The sequence below is a fragment of the Malaya genurostris genome, chromosome 2, assembly GCF_030247185.1.
Source record: "Malaya genurostris strain Urasoe2022 chromosome 2, Malgen_1.1, whole genome shotgun sequence".
NCBI lineage: Eukaryota > Metazoa > Arthropoda > Insecta > Diptera > Culicidae > Malaya > Malaya genurostris.
Genome location: NC_080571.1, coordinates 164,572,682 through 164,592,831, shown reverse-complemented (window position 1 = coordinate 164,592,831; position 20,150 = coordinate 164,572,682). Strand labels below are relative to the sequence as shown.

Below are 20,150 nucleotides of genomic sequence, written 5' to 3'. Positions count from 1 at the left end.
CGAAAGTTGTTTTGTTAGCATTTTCAGGGGGCAAAAATATGTTTTTGTCCTGATATAAATACTTTGGTCCAAACATCTTCAAATTCTGTGTGTTTATTTGTTTCAATTTTTTTGGAAGAAAAGTCAGCACTTACTGCAATGAAGACTCCACGTCCAGATTTTTTGTTGGATAGTGCTAAGTTACGGTCATGCCGGAACGTTATAGTTATTTCCAAAAAATTTCTTCGCATTTTACGCTTTCGTCCCAACTACTTTCAGTTCCAAGAATAACGGAGAAAGAAGATGATAAAATATTTTGTTGAATTTCCTTCATTTTGGCTGGGCTTTTTATGCGATTGAAACTCTGTTGTTGTTGTTGTTGTTGTTGTTGTTGTTGTTGTTGTTGTTGTTGTTGTTGTTGTTGTTGTTGTTGTTGTTGTTGTTGTTGTTGTTGTTGTTGTTGTTGTTGTTGTTGTTGTTGTTGTTGTTGTTGTTGTTGTTGTTGTTGTTGTTGTTGTTGTTGTTGTTGTTGTTGTTGTTGTTGTTGTTGTTGTTGTTGTTGTTGTTGTTGTTGTTGTTGTTGTTGTTGTTGTTGTTGTTGTTGTTGTTGTTGTTGTTGTTGTTGTTGTTGTTGTTGTTGTTGTTGTTGTTGTTGTTGTTGTTGTTGTTGTTGTTGTTGTTGTTGTTGTTGTTGTTGTTGTTGTTGTTGTTGTTGTTGTTGTTGTTGTTGTTGTTGTTGTTGTTGTTGTTGTTGTTGTTGTTGTTGTTGTTGTTGTTGTTGTTGTTGTTGTTGTTGTTGTTGTTGTTGTTGTTGTTGTTGTTGTTGTTGTTGTTGTTGTTGTTGTTGTTGTTGTTGTTGTTGTTGTTGTTGTTGTTGTTGTTGTTGTTGTTGTTGTTGTTGTTGTTGTTGTTGTTGTTGTTGTTGTTGTTGTTGTTGTTGTTGTTGTTGTTGTTGTTGTTGTTGTTGTTGTTGTTGTTGTTGTTGTTGTTGTTGTTGTTGTTGTTGTTGTTGTTGTTGTTGTTGTTGTTGTTGTTGTTGTTGTTGTTGTTGTTGTTGTTGTTGTTGTTGTTGTTGTTGTTGTTGTTGTTGTTGTTGTTGTTGTTGTTGTTGTTGTTGTTGTTGTTGTTGTTGTTGTTGTTGTTGTTGTTGTTGTTGTTGTTGTTGTTGTTGTTGTTGTTGTTGTTGTTGTTGTTGTTGTTGTTGTTGTTGTTGTTGTTGTTGTTGTTGTTGTTGTTGTTGTTGTTGTTGTTGTTGTTGTTGTTGTTGTTGTTGTTGTTGTTGTTGTTGTTGTTGTTGTTGTTGTTGTTGTTGTTGTTGTTGTTGTTGTTGTTGTTGTTGTTGTTGTTGTTGTTGTTGTTGTTGTTGTTGTTGTTGTTGTTGTTGTTGTTGTTGTTGTTGTTGTTGTTGTTGTTGTTGTTGTTGTTGTTGTTGTTGTTGTTGTTGTTGTTGTTGTTGTTGTTGTTGTTGTTGTTGTTGTTGTTGTTGTTGTTGTTGTTGTTGTTGTTGTTGTTGTTGTTGTTGTTGTTGTTGTTGTTGTTGTTGTTGTTGTTGTTGTTGTTGTTGTTGTTGTTGTTGTTGTTGTTGTTGTTGTTGTTGTTGTTGTTGTTGTTGTTGTTGTTGTTGTTGTTGTTGTTGTTGTTGTTGTTGTTGTTGTTGTTGTTGTTGTTGTTGTTGTTGTTGTTGTTGTTGTTGTTGTTGTTGTTGTTGTTGTTGTTGTTGTTGTTGTTGTTGTTGTTGTTGTTGTTGTTGTTGTTGTTGTTGTTGTTGTTGTTGTTGTTGTTGTTGTTGTTGTTGTTGTTGTTGTTGTTGTTGTTGTTGTTGTTGTTGTTGTTGTTGTTGTTGTTGTTGTTGTTGTTGTTGTTGTTGTTGTTGTTGTTGTTGTTGTTGTTGTTGTTGTTGTTGTTGTTGTTGTTGTTGTTGTTGTTGTTGTTGTTGTTGTTGTTGTTGTTGTTGTTGTTGTTGTTGTTGTTGTTGTTGTTGTTGTTGTTGTTGTTGTTGTTGTTGTTGTTGTTGTTGTTGTTGTTGTTGTTGTTGTTGTTGTTGTTGTTGTTGTTGTTGTTGTTGTTGTTGTTGTTGTTGAATTTCCTCCTCTGTTTCTAAAGTTGTGCTGTCGAGTTCAGGAGTACAGTTCAATAGTTCTTCTCGTAGGCTTGGATGGGCGAATTTCTTTTCTGGCCTTGGGTTAGAGAATTCTGACGATAAAAATTTGACTTCGTACATAATTTGGTAGACGATTTTGTTCGTGTCTATGTTGAGATTACTAGTGTCAGCATCGATTCTTGTTTCGAATTCATCAAATTTGTGAAGTAGAGCTGCAGTGCATTTTTCGATTGCCGACTGCGCATTAATTGCCAGTGTATTACTTGATTTACAGCAAGAGATTCAGGCATACATATGGTTTCTGATAGCTTAGAAAATTCCAATGATTTTTTTTTCGGTAGCAGTAATAATGTTGTTTATTTTGGTCAGCTCCGATTGAATATCGGTCAATAATGACTCAATATGATTGAACGATTCATTCGATATGGTCGTGGTTTTTAAATGATTGATCCCCTACAACTTTTTCATGGCCGCCATTTTTGTATGATGAAAAAGCTAAGTCTTGGCATTACATTCCTCCCGTGGAATTTGGCCTTTCTGTTTCAACAGACTTCGCAGCCGATTCTAAGCGTACAGAATCATTGCATGGCTAGTACTATGGATCCTACTGACACTAAGAATCCTTCCAGGTCGGGGCTCGAACATACAACAGCTGGCTTTTAAGACCAGCGTCCTATGCATTGAACCGTCAACCCGGGACGATGAATGGTTTCCGAATTACAACGAGAAGAACTAACTGTTTTAGCTGTAACTTCTAAATTTTGCAAAAGGCATGGATGCGATAGCCATCAATCTGTTTTAATAACAGCTTTAACATAAAAGTTATCAAAAAAAATTTAAACCCCGATTTTTTTTATTTTACTTTTTCGGATTATTTTGTAATTATTGAGAAAAAAAAATCAATTTTTTTTTCAGTGTATATTTTTTTTAGAGTGCCCAATCGATTCCCTACAATTACTTCCTGATCGCCATTTTTGTACAATTAACGGTTTCCGAGTTACAACGATTTGAAAAAGACAATTTTTGTGAAATTCAAAAATACTGTTACGGAATCCATGATCGTGTAACGCTTTTAAACCTAGATTGGAGTTATCTAGATAAGCCGCCATGAAACTCAGTAAGTTGAATTGAGAAGAGAGAGAGAGAGAATAAAAAAAGAACATGGGGTTATGTTGAATTCTAACTAAACGCGTTTTATTTCGCTCCGCACAAAATTCACAAGTTACTGCAACATTTGCTCGGTCTAAGATTGTGTTCTTCCCGTGTTACGGTAACCGATATTCGGCGCGAACGATTCATACAATATATACGCCCTTTTTAAAAATGGGTCATGAGTCGGATTGACCTCTCCATCGGTTCAAAACTTATGGTTTGCCATACTGCAGCCATGTGCAAAGTTTCATCCAAATCGGAGAAGGTCGATTCTGGTTTTGTCACTTTTTCGTCTACTCATTTCTGGAATTGCTCTTATCCTAGAAGTCGGATCTGGATAAAATTCAATCTCATTCAATAGGATAATAAGACATTCATTTGAATAAAGGAAAAAAAATACTGGCTAGTTTTAAGGATTTGCTTTTTTGAATATCTTCTAACAATAAATTCAATTGAAAAATTATTCCATTCTGAATATTAATTTGTCTCTATAAATAATAATCTTTGGTTTATTAATTATAGAGACAAAATCTTTGGTTTATTTGGTTGTTTAGCGCACCCCTTATGATTTATTTCGATTGAATCAATTATTGGAAAATAAATGAACCAGGTGGAGTTCTGCACTTATGTTGCTTTTGTATATAAAATTCTAACTAAACCAGGCAAACTAAGCCAGGCATTATTTCATTGACGTCACTACATCACCGATACCGATTACCGATATTAGTTTGTTTGGTTATAAGCAAATAAGACCTGTATGCTAGAAGAATTTACTGGCTAGTAAAAAATTATATAACATATGTTTACGTTTCGTCTTCGACTCATCAGTGCGTCAGCAGATTATGTTCAACTACTGACGCAAACCCCCGGATCAACATAATCCGCTTAGTATTAGCTTGGTAAGATTTTCAAGTCGTATCGAGCTAGCAAACAGCCAAATCGGACCATAAAATAGAATAGTGTGGTCAAAATTCGTGCTCGGAAACTATATGTGCTGAATAAGTTCGACGGATGTCTTCTGATGGACAATGAAACCTATGTCAAGGCTGACTTCGGGCAAATCCCAGGTCAAAAATTTTACTTGGCAACGGTTCGGGGGGATGTTCCAGCCAAATTAAAATTTGTTTTTGCAGACAAATTTGCAAGAAGATTTATGATTTGTCAAGGCAAACAAAAAAACCGAAAGTTTTTGTTACAAATAAGACAATAACATCGGAACTACACCAAAAAGAGTGTCTCCAAAAACTAATTTTGCCACTCATTCGATCCCACGACCATCCCGTAATGTTTTGACCATATTTGGCAAGCTGTCATTACAGCAAAGTCGTTCAAGAATGGTATGCAGAGAAAGGGGTCCAGTTTGTTCCGAATAACCTTAACCCACCCAACTGCCCCCAGTTCCGCCCAATTGAGAAATACTGGCCAATCATGAAGAGGTGACTCAAGGCAAAGGGAAAGGTTGTCAAAGACATCAATCAGATGACGACCTGGTGGAATAAGATAGCTAAAACGATGGACGAAGAAGGTGTGCGCCGCCTAATGAGCCGTGTTACAGAAAAAACTCGAGAATTCCTTCGAAACTGTGACGAATAATTTTATCCGCTTTTTTCTTAAAATAATGAAGAAATCGCTACATTTGTATAAAAAAGTTCTTGAATTCAATAATAAGTAACTGAAATAAAGGCAATTGTCTTTGTTCCAATTCTATCTGAAGCTCTGAAGTTAGTACTCTCCTTTTCTTTTTTCTGTCATATTTTTTTCTTTTGTTTGAGCATCAAATTACATAAACAATTCTATTTTATCCGGTTTTTATGTAATTACATTCAATATTCACAATCACGAATTTAAGAATTTTTCATTTTCGCCTCTAGTAACATGATAAAACCCACAGCGTGCACTGTTTTTTCTTAACTTTTTTCTCACATATATTATGTTACCGGTCGGTTCGTTCTATGATTCATAGTTTGTGCCTCCGGCTGGTTTGTTTTTCTTGTACTATTGACCTTATGCCACACCTTCTCTGCTTGTTCGCGACTAACTTGTCCTTCAACCGTTGCCAAGACGAGCCTTCACGCCTACGATCACTTCTCTCCTGTAGATTACTAGTAGCTTCGAATACGCCACATATTCTTCTCAATTATCTCTTGTCTGCGTTGATAAAATTAGCCGAACGCCATTTTTAGGACTCCTGGATACTTCAAAAATCTTCTGAATGCATTTGATTACTTTTATATTATAAACTAGTTACATTCTTGGCTGAGTTTCTTTGAGTTTGTGATTTTACGATTTTCCAATTGCACATCTTTCATGCATTTCTGTTCTGTTTTTTAAATAAATATTCATAGAAATATGAGTTAAACCTAAATTATTAAGATTGCTCAACCAAAAGTGGTGTCTTTTCAGCCCTATTATATACATGATTTGGCTATTACCATTAAGACTTCATTTGCAATTCTGTGCTTTCTGTGTAGGGAAAATTGTAAACACTAGTATTGTCAAAAAGAAACGTATTGAAACGCCCTCACCAAATTTTCCATGGAATTTGCCAGTATTGTAGAAAAGTAAAAAGTTGTGAAGGAAACTCGACAAGCGAATCCTCACATCAGCATATCAGCGTAACTGCGACCTCGTTATAAAAACTTTGTTAAAGGAGCATGGACATCTCCGAGTATTTGCCAGCGCAACGATGTTGTAGAAACAAAATCATTTTTCATGGGCACCGGTCACTGCCACTGGCAAGTGGCGACTTAAAATCGCGAGCTTAGCCTATACTAAAAGCTTCAACCAAAGTTAAAGTTAGGAGGTTAAAGACCCATAGTTGGGAAGAGTTGAGGGTTAGACAGTTTTCATATAGTTCGCGGAAAATAGCCGTAAGTCTCGGGCGTCGACCAGTAGAATGTTCAGGTTCAGAGAGTTGAGATGAAGCCGTTGGCCATTAAATAGAAATGGCTTAAAAAGTTCAACAGTGCAGCACAGTCGATGTACTTACCGGAAAGTTGGAGTTCAAAATTTAATTATTAAGATTTAAATTTTGTGTTCAGCCACAAGTGGTGACTTTTCAGCCCTATTATATACATGATTTGGTTATTACCACGAAGACATCATTTGCTTCCGAAATTCTGAGATTTTTGTGTAGGAAAAATTCTAAACCTACTTGTATTGTGTAATGGGGAAAAGGAACTTATATAATAACTTACTAACTAATACAGAGAGCGAATCGATTCAATTGAAGATTGCATCGATTTTTGTCGGAATTTGCTTATTATATTATGTGACATTACATCTAATGGTTCAATATTTGTGAATCTGTGTAACTCATTTGTACTAAACCAGGGAGGGCGCTTCAAGATTATTTTGAAAGGCCTTTGAAGCGTTTTCTTCCTGAGGGAACAACAACTTGATCAAATTCTTACAGCATAAAGCATGGCTGGTCTGAAAATTTGTTTATAAATTAACAATTTGTTTTTTAGACAGAGCATGGGGAAAAGGAACTTATATAATAACTTACTAACTAATAAAGAGAGCGAATCGATTCAATTGAAGATTGCATCGATTTTTGTCGGAATTTGCTTATTATATTATGTGACATTACATCTAATGGTTCAATATTTCTGAGTCTGTGTAACTCATTTGTACTAAACCAGGGAGGGCGCTTCAAGATTATTTTGAAAGGCCTTTGAAGCGTTTTCTTCGTGAGGGAACAACAACTTGATCAAATTCTTACAGCATAAAGCATGGCTGGTCTGAAAATTTGTTTATAAATTAACAATTTGTTTTTTAGACAGAGCTTAGAATCTCTGTTTATAAGAGGATATAAACATTTAATATATTCATTACACATTGCCTGAATTTCTTCAGTGTGATCCTTGAAAGTGAGTTTTTTGTCATACGTTAAACCTAAGTATTTTGCTTGATCAGACCATGTCAATTCCAAGTTATTCAATTTGGGGTATGTGATTATTGTTTGGTTTAAGAAAAGAAGCTCTTGGTCGTAGTAAAGATAATTCCATTTTGACAGATAATCACTCAAAATATTTAAACTTCTTTGTAGGCGACTGCAGATCACTCTTAGATTTCTACCTGTGGATAACAGACTTGTGTCGTCACAGAATAGCGATTTCTGACAACCAACGGGTAGATTTGGAAGATAAGAAGTGAAAATATTATACAAGATTTAAGCTAAGCTCGAACCCTGCGGCACACCGACTCGTACGGGTAGCTATTCAGATGTACAATTCTGATAGCTAACCTGAAGAGTACGATCAGTTAAATAATTTTGAATCATTTTGATCGAATAAATAGGAAATTTGAAATCAGACATTTTTGCTATTAAACCTTTGTTCCAAACACTGTCGAATGCTTTTTCTATGTCTATAAGAGCAACTCCTGTGGATAACCCAGAAGATTTATTTGCTTTTATCATGTTCGTTACTCTGACAAGTTGATGAGTAGTTGAATGTTCATGACGAAATCCAAACTGCTCTGACAAAAAAATTGAATTCTCATTTATATGAGACATCATTCTCGACAATTTAATTATTTTCAAAAAGTTTAATGATAGAAGAAAGTAAGCTAATTGGTCGATAACTTAATGTTTCTGCTGAGTTTTTATCAGGTTTTAGGATAGGAATTACTTTAGCGTTTTTCCATCTTTTTGGGAAGTAAGCTAATGAAAAACACTTGTTGAAATTTTTTACCACACATTGCCTGAATTTCATTTGAGTCTCAAGGCAAGATAGGGAAGATTTTTAATAAGAACATCAAAAATTCCATCATTACCAGGAGCCTTCATGTTTTTAAGTTTCCTAATGATGGACTTAATTTCATCAAAATTCGTCTCAATAATGTCATCTTGTAATAACGCTTGAGTTGAAATATGATCATATTTCAGTGAGACTTCATTTTCAATAGGACTCACAACGTTCAAATTAAAATTCTGTATTACTGGGATGACCAACTGTGAAGTAAGCAGCTGAGAGCTGATTATGAAGTATTTTACCATTACTGTTATTTTGCTTACAATTCCACTGGACATGCTTAGCATTTAAGTCCCCTATTACGAATAATTTAGGTCGATATCTTGTGAGTTTTTGCAAATCGCCTTTAAAGAAATTTACTGGTTCGCCGGTGCATTGGAATGGCAACTATGCTCCAGCGATGAAATAAATTACATAAATGGTTTCAACTCCGATTCGCAAGCTTTGAATAACTTTAGTATTGAAAGAAGGTAAAATTCGATGTTTAATTTGCTGTTGGACAAAAATGGCAACTTCACCACCCATTCCAGTAAACCTGTCAAATCGATGAGCCACATAATGTGGATTGCTTTTCAATTTGACATTTGGTTGAAGAAAAGTTTCTGTCACAATGGCAATATGAATTTTGTGAACTTTGAAAAAATTATAAAATTCATCTTCACTAGATTTTAAAGATCGAGCATTCCAATTTGAAATATTTAAATAATTATTTAACATCACTGTTGAATTTTATATTCATTACAATATTATTTGCAAATTGCCATCCGATTTGAAATGCTTCAAAAAGTGATGAAGTCGAATTCATGCGGATGATCATTTGAAAAAGTTGATCTCGTATGTAGATCATTTTATTTTCAGTTATATCGATTAAATCGACTTCGTTTGAAAAAGTGAATGGCATTGAAGGATTATTGGTAGGTAGACTGCCATTATAACTGCCGTTAGAAGGAGATGATTTGGCCGATCTACCTATTAATAAACTGTTTTCGTTAGAAGACGAATTGGAAGGCGTGCCTGTTTTTTGTTTTAAATTCGAAGAATTAGGCGTGGCATTTGTAACGGTTTTCTGATTTTCAGGTATGTTCTATGAATTTAAGGTCGTTGATTTGACTTGTTGTCTAAGCGAACAAGGGTTTACATTTTTTTCCCTGACAGGACATTTCAAATAATTGAATTTATGATTTCCATCGCAATTTGAACATGTAACTTTATCAGTGGTTTCATTAATTGGACAAATATCTTTCGAATGAGATCTACCACAATTCAAACACCGTATATCCAAATGACAATTTTTGGTTCCATGGCCGAAGCCTTGGCAACGACGACATTGCGTTAAGTTTTCAATACGATTATGCCGTTTATAAAGTTCCCAATGAATTTTAATGTGGGAAATGAAACGTACTTTTTCTAAAGTTTTAAAATTGTTTACATCACTTCGATTGAAGTGTATTAAGTAAAGTTCATGGGAATTTCCAGATCGTGGTTTAGAAGTACCATTCGCTCGTTTTATATTTTTTTATATATAAAAAATAGGTATAGAATTCGCTCAAACTTTAGAAAAAATTTATGAGGCCCCGAGGGCCAATCGATTCAGCTCGAAGAACTGAACATATGTCCGAGTGTGTCTGTATGTGTGTTATCAACTAAGAGGTCGAGATCTCAGAGATGGCTGGACCGATTTTGATCAAACTAGTCGCAAATGAAAGGTCTCTCCGTCACCCAGAACGCTATTGAATGGTTTTGAGATCGGATGTTTACTTGTTGAGTTATACGATGTTTCATGTCAAAATTTTTAGCTTTTTGACAGTACATGTCACACTCGACCTTGAAAACAGAATATGTTTCTATGCTTAGATTCCACACGGTAATAGCTATGCAACAAGCCATAGATTGTTAAAATCCGTCCATTTTCAACTGAGATATCGACATTTTTGTATAAGTGACTTTTTCTCCTATTCCAGCAGTAGGAGTTTTGAGCGCTGTATGATAAAGCAATGCTTGGGAGCAACGTGAAACACGATTTTTTATAGTGTTACATACAATTGTTTCTAAGTACCAAAAAGACTGCGTACAGCATCCTTTTTCATGACAATTTGCCTCGGACCGGTCATACTCGAACGATTATGTCGCGGTTCGTTTTTGGCAACATAATCGCTCGAGTATGACATATGTAAACCAGATGATATAAGCATTTTCGAGCTTATAAACAATTGCATAATTATATTGATTTAAACCACTTACAGCAATAAATGCTGGAAGAACATGACTCCCAGATACCATAGGACTCAGTTCGTCGAGATTAGCAAATGCGTGTGTGACAAATTATTTCAATCAATTTTCTCGGAGATGGCTAAACCGATTTCTACAAACTCATATTCATATGAAAAGTAGTAACTCCCAAACAAAGTTCCTGAATTACGTTTGGATCCGACTTCTGATTTCGGAACTACAGGATGATATGTGAATGAAATTAAAATAATGCAATTAATTTTTCTCGTAGATGACTTCTCAAAGATGTCTACACACTCATCAGGTGAATTTAACTGATTTCGGCTAAATCGATTTTATAATTCCGGTTCCAGTATCGAATCGTTTCTCAAAGCTCAATTATTTTCTCAAAAACGCCAAATCGAACTTCAAAAACAAAAACTTAATTTAAGGACTTAAGGTCCCATACAATATTGTTGAATTTTATCCGATTCTGGAATTACAGATGATGAGTTTTTAAAATTCATACCGATATAGAAGATGTAATTTGTTTGGCGTAATAATTTATGGCCATTCGAATCATTTTGGGTTATTCTAGTTCCTGAATACCGGCTCTGGAAGTACCATAAATTATGACGAGAAACTCTAAAGTGGAACTTACTTCGACATCTCATGGAATGTTCAATCGATTGTCACACGTTAAGATAGAAATTCGATACGATTTGCAGTTTCGACATTACAGTGTAATGAGTGATTAAAATCTCAATTTGCCATTTAGAACGACGATAATTAAAATAATATCATGAGAACTAAAACACCTAAGAATATCCAAGCAAAAAAAACATGCGTATTGATAAAAAATAGGTATCATTTCACTGCTTGGCGGATCAATCACGTTTTATATATATAAAAAATAGGTATAAATTTCGCTCAAACTTTAGAAAAATTTTCCGAGGCCCGGAGGGTCGTGTGTAACATACCAATCGATTCAGCTCGACGAACTGAGCAAATGTCTGTGTGTGTGTGTTTGTCTGTATGTGTGTTGTCAATAAAGGGTCAAGATGTCAGAGATGGCTGGATCGATTTTGATCAAACTAGTCGCAAATGAAAGGTCTTCCCGTCATCCAGAACGCTATTGAATGGTTTTTAGATCGGATGTTAACTTTTTGACAGTATCTGTCACATTTGACCTTGAAAACAGAATATATTCCTAGACTTAGATTTCGCACGGTAAAAGCTATCCAACAAGCCATAGATTGTTAAAATCCATCCATTTTCAACGGAGATATCGATATTTTCGTGTAAGCGACTTTTCCCCCTATTCCAGCAGTAGGAGTTTTTTTTTAATATCTATTTATTGGAATATGAGTTAAAATTAAATTATTAAGATTTAAATTGGGTGTTCAGCCACAAGTGGTGACTTTTCAGCCCTATTATAAATATGATTTGGTTATTACCATGAGGACATTATTTGCTTCCGCAATTCTGAGATTTTTGTGTAGGGAAAATTCTAAACCTACTTCTATTTTGTAATGGGGAAAAGGAACTTATATACTAACTTACTAACAAATATAGAGAGCGAATCGATTCAATTGAAGATTGCATTGATTTTGTCGGAATTTGCTTATAATATTATGTGACATTACATCTAATGGTTCTATATTTGTGAGTCTGTGTAACTCATTTGTACTAAACCAGGGAGGACGCTTCAAAATCATTTTCAGAATTTTATTCTGAATCCTTTGAAGCATTTTCTTCCTGGTGGAACAACAACTTGACCAAATTGGTACTGCATAATAGCCTGTTCGCACTATACTGGGACGTCCCGGACGGGACTATCCGGGACGTTTTTTTCCTCATTGGCGATAACTGAGCTGCCGGCATGTATTGGAATCCCGGACCCGGGATAAAATCCATTTGCTTGCCACCGATATTCCTCACCGAGTTTTTCGCACCATACCGAAAGCCCACACAGAAAGAGAGTGAATTGAGAGAGCAAGAGCGAAAAGAAGACCGAAGTGTGCTTGTTCATAGTTAGTTATGCTGATGGCAATTCAAATGAATCCAAATCGTTTCATTGGTATTTCTTAGCTTAATTGATTGATTGATTTAGTTAATCATCAAGAGTCCTTACAATCGAGTAATGTCATTATAATTAGCCATTACATTACATTTTGGGATGGTGCTTTTTTAATTATTGCTACTTATTACATATTGAATTACACTACTGATCCTCGTTTCATTGAATTAAATAGAAATGTATCATCACATGTTCATGGTTCATTGTACATCTATTCGAAAAACTATTTTAAATAGAATAAATAAATGGTAGCTCAGTCTTATTATTATTGAAAGGTTTGGTCTGAGGGAACTAGGCTAGGAAAATTTCATATATTCGATGAGAAAGTAAACAGCTCTGGACTTAAGAAAAAAGGAAAATAGATGCGCTTTTGCCCCATTCGGCAAAATTTTTCGTTCCGTCAAGTAATCACTGAAAATATATAAATTTTTTCGTAAGCGTTAAAGTTTTTAGTTGAATCATTTTGAATCATCTCCTGAAAAAACAAACAGTTGAATATTTTTTGTTTTTGAATTAGGGGAAAGTATTATAAAGCGCCTCCGCTGGCCAAAACGCCCGCCTTCGTTTTTAAGCTTTCAAGACTTTTCTAAACAAAAGTTTTATCACTAACACTATCTTCTCGTAGGATCTTTCTGCTGTGCAAGTTTGACAGTTGTCGTTTGCTGCAAAATATGAAAATACTGGAAATATCATTAGACATCATTTTCGATACAAGGTTTTTGTTTGCGGGAATTGCTAGTTCTCCAATAAAATCTCTGCTTCTTTGTTGTAGGCAAAGGAGAGTGACCGATTTGATGAAAAGACAATTATAGTAAAGTAAAGCATCAAATTGCGGCATATGCTGTAACAGTTTTGCTTCGACTAAACAAACACGTTTAATGGTCGGTTGTTACTTAGTAATTAACTTTTAGCAGTGTTAATGTCTCTATTTACAGTATGAAAATCCAGAGAATCAAAACCATTTCTTTTATATACGATTTTTTTCACAGCAGTCACTCTACGGACATTATGCCCCATCTTCGGTTCAACAGTATGCTTCGAGTTAAAATATTGTTTTACAGATTTCTAACAGTTATTCAAACAAAATGTAGCGTTGGGAGAATGAAAACTGATGGTTTCCAATTGTAATTAATTGATTATTGAATTCATTTTTGATGCAAAGTATATCTTCTTTATCTTTCCTTTTTCTTTATCGATATTTCAAGGGCATATTGCATCATTATTGTGGGGCGTAATGTCTCTTGTAGTGGGGCATACCACTGATTTGTTGTGAGACATATTATACGGCGGCTGGGGCATTATGCCTACGCCAACGAAAAAATTGAGAATGTTGTCGTTTTGGAAAATGTTGTTATATGAATCAATTCTCATCACTTCTAACGAAATCATTGAAAATTATGTTCCTCAGGCGTATTACAAAGAAACACCTACATCTTCGAAGAATTTATATCAGTATATTTAAAAATATATCAATGTTTTCTTAGAAGGAGCATATTATAACACTATACCTCAAGCTCTTTTCGTTTTCTCTCTCATTGCATTGTATTTTAGACGATAAAATGAGATCGTGCATAATTCGCTAGTCAAGAGAAAACGGGCACGAAATCAACGAAATGTCTACACTGAAATGAAAATCTTATTTATATTCATTAGATTTGTCATATGAATCATACGCAGAATATAATTCATAGAAATTATATGGAAACTTATAATCTTTATTTAATGTGTACGTCAAATCTAAATGGACTTTATCATAATGAAAGTTATAAAAATATCCCATATAATTTATATGGAAATCCGATGAAAGTCGTGAATAGTTGTGTCCTCGATATTCATCAACTGCTCCAGACCTTTTTTTTCAGGAAGTTTCGCATCTCAATGTAATTTTAAATCGCTGACAAGACAGCTCATCCAACTTACTAATACTTACTAATAATTACTAATACTAGTACAGCTTGAATCCATATGGTATATATGAACCTATATAAATAAATTCGAAGTGAATATAATATGCGCTTCATAAATTGTTCCATTGTATGTTGTGCGGATATCTAGTAATGGTTATAAGACGCGCCAATAAATTTGACTCAGACTGGAAATTTCATTCGTTATATGGAAATCTTGTAAAAATAACGTTAAGAAGAGTTTTATGTTTCATAAGATTATCTCATATATTTGACATGATGTTGAACACATCTTGTAACTATTATTGGAAATGCTAATTGTGCAAAATCATTAGAATATCATGTAATGTGAAAAAGAAAATTTAGCTCAGTGTAGGCATTTCAACCAGGGATGCCAAGTGCTAAGTAATAAAAGTTGGTCATTCCGAAAGAAGAAGTCTGGCATTATGTATGTTAACAAAAAATAGTTTCATTTGTTTCTTTGACTCGTCAATAAATTATGACCTCGTACATAGCCTACACAGACGTGGATTTTAACTCTACTTGAGGAAAACTTTCATAACAAATGCCGTTTCAGATATTGTTTTTCGTCTTCATGGTTATGAAACGTTTCGAAACGATTAATTTAAAATATATGGAAGCCCCCCGAAAGCTTTTTTCCAACTTTAAATAAATAAGTACACGTTTCTTCTTGTCTATAAGTTGTTTATTGATTCATTTTGCCATGGTACTGCTCCAGCCTCAGAATTGAAGTAATTCTTATGGATTTCTCGCACTTGGCAAGCAGATTTTATAGTATATAGTTATAAAATTCTGTACCACTATTAGGAAGCTTTTTAATAAAAACGTGCTTCTCATCGAGAGCACCCAAGCAATTTGGAAAGTTCCACCGACGACACGACCTGCCACTCGCCTATCAAAACTGTATCGTAAATTTAAGCACCCCTCAGTAACTTGTAATGTCAAAACGAGTTCACTTAATTTTTTTTTGAAACTGACAACTTGGACCGATAAATTGTTATTTTTCGAATAATAGTTCAGTTTTTGCAATGACTGAGCGGAAATATATATTGGAGAAGCCAAGTGAAAGAAAAACTAACAGAAAAGATTAATTTTTGGAAAAAGATACGCTCAGAGACAGGACTCGAACCTGCGTTCTTATGCATTCCGTGCATACGCGCTACCATTTCGCCACTCTGATCTTGTTTTAGCCACTCCAAAACTCGAAACAGACATAGTAGCAACGTACATCGAACATGGTCTACATCCTGGCCGTCACCCGACCGAGCGATCAATAACTTTGGTGAAATTATTGACAACAGTTCAATTGAAATGTTACTTACAGTGATATTTTTCCGAATTATAAATCTCTCACTTTCATTTAACTTCTTTGCACTAATCTTGTGATTTTTATTATCAAGAGTTAAGATTATCGTAGAACGTCTGTTGTACATACTCGACGGAGACCTGTTTCAAGAAATATGTTTAATGTTGCTGTTAAGAGAATGATATAAGATGCTATCTTTTTTTTTGAGCTTACGGGCCAACATTACTTTTGAACAAAGAATTAGCAGAATTTGTCATGTTGGTCGTTATTAAGGGCCTTGACTTAAATTTTATATAACATTGCGATCTTGATTTTTTTTAAATCCACTAAGTTCTCGATAGCATTTAAATTTTCACGCTCAACTTCTACTGTCTAGAATATTTTAGCTGTTTTCCGTACACAGATAAAAATATTTTGTGATTTTACATTTATTTTCATGCACATATTTGGAGCAGGCAATTGAATGGAAAATTACATTACAAAACTAAGCGGTTTGTAAATATACAGTCTTGTTCAATGAAAAACTAAATGAATCTTAATGTAATCTTACATCACTCATGGTTTTAAATCAGATTTTCGTTTCAACTGATGTCTATTTCATAGTACTATCGGTTTACATGTCGTGTAAGTTTCATCTTTTCTTTCTGTGTATTTTTTTTAATCGTTTGTTTATTAATGTTGGGGTTCCTTGGAAACGAGTTCATAGCAACTAAAACAGTGTTGCTAGAGAACATTATTTTTGTCATAAACAAGGGGTCACTAGAATTGTGGTAACTGGCGGTAAATCGTTAACGATCACTTTTATTTTCGATTTTTCTTTGGAGTGTCTGGTCGTGTCGTCGGTTCCACCGTTTATCAACTATTATTGTACAGGTCTCATGCACAATTTCATGAACTGTAGTCTTCCCCAGGCGATAACTGAATGATATTGTTGTTATTGAGTCACCTGTTGCAAGGTTGCTAATCTTTCTCGGGGGGTAATCGCCAGCCGAAATTTGGTGTCTTCCTTTTTTAGATAAACTTCTAGCTTGCGTATAAGTAATTCAAAGCAGTGTTGTGACATCCTGAAGTATTCGTTGAATTTTTTTCCATAGGCTACTAACTCTTTGAAAAATGTAGCAAATTCTCCCTCCGTTTCACGTTTCGTCCAAGCTTCATGAACCCACTTCTTTTTTTTAGCAGGGGGAGTTTGATCCTCATCTTCCTCTTCGTCGTCAAATGCAATAGCCATCATCATAACTTCGTCATCAGTGAAGTTCTCCATTTTCTACTAACTAAATATTATTTAACACTTTACGTAAACACTTAACGCTCGTCACTGTATAAGTTTTTTCGTCGTCCCTCATGAAATATGAACGGCTGAAAGCAAAAGTCGGATAAGTGCAACTTTGTTTGGAAAATCCGTTTAAGTATTTTTGAATGCAAAAACCGGATAAAAACATTGAGCGCAAAAGTCGGACACGGACTTTGAAATGCAAAACTCGTTTAAAAACATTTTTATTGCAAGAACCGGACAAAAATACTTCACCGGTTCTTCCAAAACAAATGTATTTATCCGGTTTTTGCATTCAAAGTTATTTTCGGCCAACTGTCGCTGCGGGATAAAGCATGGGTCGATAGTTTGCTACGGGTGGCGTGATATGTAAGGACATTTTCATTGAGTCTCGTCTTGTTCCGCAGGGAAAATCGAATGTGATTTGATAATTATGTCAACTCTACTTTATAAATTTTAATGGAAACTCTTTGCAATAAGTTATTAGAGATGAATCATTAATGTATAAAACTTTTGGTATCAAGATGAAACATGAAATATAGTTTGGTAAACTTAGTTCGTATTTGTTTTCATCACGACGGAACTGTATTTTCCATAATGGATGGAGCTAATATACTTTATTAATGACTCGTAGCTACGATGCATTCATGTTCACTAAATTTATAATGTTTTCGCCAATTATCAAACAAACATGTATTAGGGATTACTGAAAAAATGAGAACATAGTTTCTTTTGATAAGGTTAATACTCCTGTTAATCCTCTGTGTAGTCAAGTATGCATATTAGTGGTTTCAATTCGAGGAACATCATAGTTGTATCAGCTCTATTGTGAACATTACAACAGATTTGAAATTTTTATTCAAACGATATTAGAGTGAAATGTTCAACATATTTTAAACCTTTTCATAGATATATGATATCTATGCTACATTCATGTCGGCTCTTCTATTCATTTTATGTATTCATAACATGCAATCCTTTGATTGTGAATCGAGTGTTTGAGTTTTCTGTTTCGAATAATAAGGTCAATGTAGGGTAACGATACCCCCGTTCAACTTAGCTCCAGTACTCTTCTCATATACTAAAATCATTGCTTAAAGTAAGATCTGCTGTCTTTGTTCGAGCTACTGGCTCAAAGTGATTGAATGGAAATAGGATCATTCGCAACGAGTTTTCGCGTTGCTAAAACAGCAGTATTGCTCAATTCTCAAGCCATTTTTTCTGAAATATTGTTTCTTAGTGCCGAAGCAAAGATGTTTAATTCGATTTTATCACAATTTGTTGATTGAAACTCGTCTTTCAGCTAAAAAGTAAAGCAAGTAAAGAAATTAGATGACTGTCGGTATAAAAGGATTTATCACATTTTAATTTTTTTTAATGAGTATAACAAGTGTTTAGCCAGCAAATTCAATGTTACATCGGGTGTTCCACAAGGGATGCTGATGATCTCAAACTCTATCGCATCATCACAAGTCTTTTAGATTGCTGTGCTCTACAAATGGACATTAAGAGGGTTTTAGACTGGTGTGATAGAAACGGCATGACAGTGAACATCAAGAAATGTAATTCAATAACCTTCTCACGAGCACATTCACCGATTTTATTCGATTACTCCATAATGGCGGCTACAATTAGGCGAGTTTCATCTGTTAAAGACTTAGGCCTCATTCTCGATCGCAAGCTCCGCTTCATCGAACAGTTTGCCTTTGTTACTGCGAAAGCCTTTGCAGTTTTGGGACTCATTAAACGCAACACGCAAGATTTCAACGATGTGTATTGTCTAAAAACAATTTACATCGCCTTAGTACGAAGTATTTTGGAATATGGAGTTATAATTTGGGCTCCGCATCATAATGTTCACATCGACCGGATCGAAAGGGTCCAAAAGTGTTTCGTCCGATTTGCTCTTCGACGACTACCTTGGCAGAATCATCTTCAATTGCCACGTTACGAGAATCGCTGTGCTCTCATGAACCTACCGACTCTGCAAAATAGACGAGTACATCTACAAAGGATCTTCGTTTTTGATCTACTGACTGATAACATCGATTGCCCCGTGCTACTCGAAAGAATTCACTTTAACGTTCCAGGAAGATCATTGCGAAGAACGGATTTTCTTAGACGCTCATTTCATCGCACACAGTATGGTCAGAATAATCCAATGGATGTTTGTTGCCATCGTTTCAACAGCGTGTATCATCTGTTTGATTTTAATATTAGCAAAGACATGTTTAAATCAAACATATTATTAAGTTACCATTAGTGTTAAGTTATACAGCCAAAGTCTGTGCAAAAGGTTAACTCTAATCGAAGACAATAAAGACAGTTCATACAATTCATGTGTCGAATATGCAACCTCAAATCTTCTGTAACGACGAGCTTTGTTAAGTGAATAACATTCTAAAATCGTCTCGAAAGAGTTGATATAATTTAGATTGTGATTAGAATTAGGATTGTGATTGAAGACGTTTGAAAGGTGATTGAATTTGCCATTATTGTACAGAGTAGGCCATTTATAGAGGAGTAGGCCATTTATAGAATTAATTCAATTTTCATTTAGATTATAATATTTTTTGTTGAAGGAGATATGTGACATCTATTTTTTGAAAATGATACCTCTGGTCTTGAGTACAAAATGTACCCTTTTTTCGGCGTTTTTATCGTTTTGGCCAATGTATCGGTCGATATGGCGACGATTTCACGTCGTATGTCGACTTTGAGTTTTGCTATGCTTCATGACTTATCAGCGTATACCTTGGATTTCAAAAAGACCCCACAAAAAAGTCTTGTGGCGTCAAATCGAGGCCAGTCAAAATCATCGTTTTGCGATATGACTCGTACGGGAAACAATGTTCATAACAAATCGATTGTTAGTCAAACTGTATGGCATGTAGCACCATCCTGTTGAAACCAGTAGCCATTCAAACCATTTTGACGAACAGTGGGTATCACAAATTCATTTATCATGGCACGATAACGATCACCATTGACATTTTACGTTGCTCTATCAGCGTCTATGAAAAAAAACACCACACCAAACTGTAACTTTTTGATCGTATAGAGACTCAATTAATTGAGGGTTCTCATTCGCATAGAACCGACAATTTTGCTTATTAAAGCATATATTAAACGTGAAATGTGCCTCTGACATGATGATTTTTCCAAAAGTTGGTCTCGTTTTGCATGCAAAGCTGACCAATTTCAGCGCGTTCTTTTGATGTGTATTGTTCAATGGTAAAATTATCTTGGAATGACGCTTCCAACGCGGTATGTCATCAGTCGTCAGATCGACAGAATTGTCAGATCGACTAATGACATACCGCGTTGGAAGCGTCATACCGGGTTGCCCGATGCTTCCTCTTTAAATGG

The 20,150-nt window shown here is 34.9% G+C and overlaps 1 protein-coding gene across 1 annotated transcript in view; it reads right to left on the bottom strand.

Annotated features, from left to right (window-relative positions):
* Positions 1-254: 254 nt before the first annotated feature.
* LOC131428966 (putative uncharacterized protein DDB_G0286901) overlaps positions 255-20,150 on the bottom strand; it is a 105,366-nt gene continuing 85,470 nt past the window's right edge. Inside the window, 4 exon segments of the mRNA XM_058593021.1 lie at positions 255-553; positions 555-712; positions 808-1,179; positions 1,300-2,070. Coding sequence (XP_058449004.1) covers positions 328-553; positions 555-712; positions 808-1,179; positions 1,300-2,070 — 1,527 coding nt within the window. The 3' untranslated portion in view covers positions 255-327.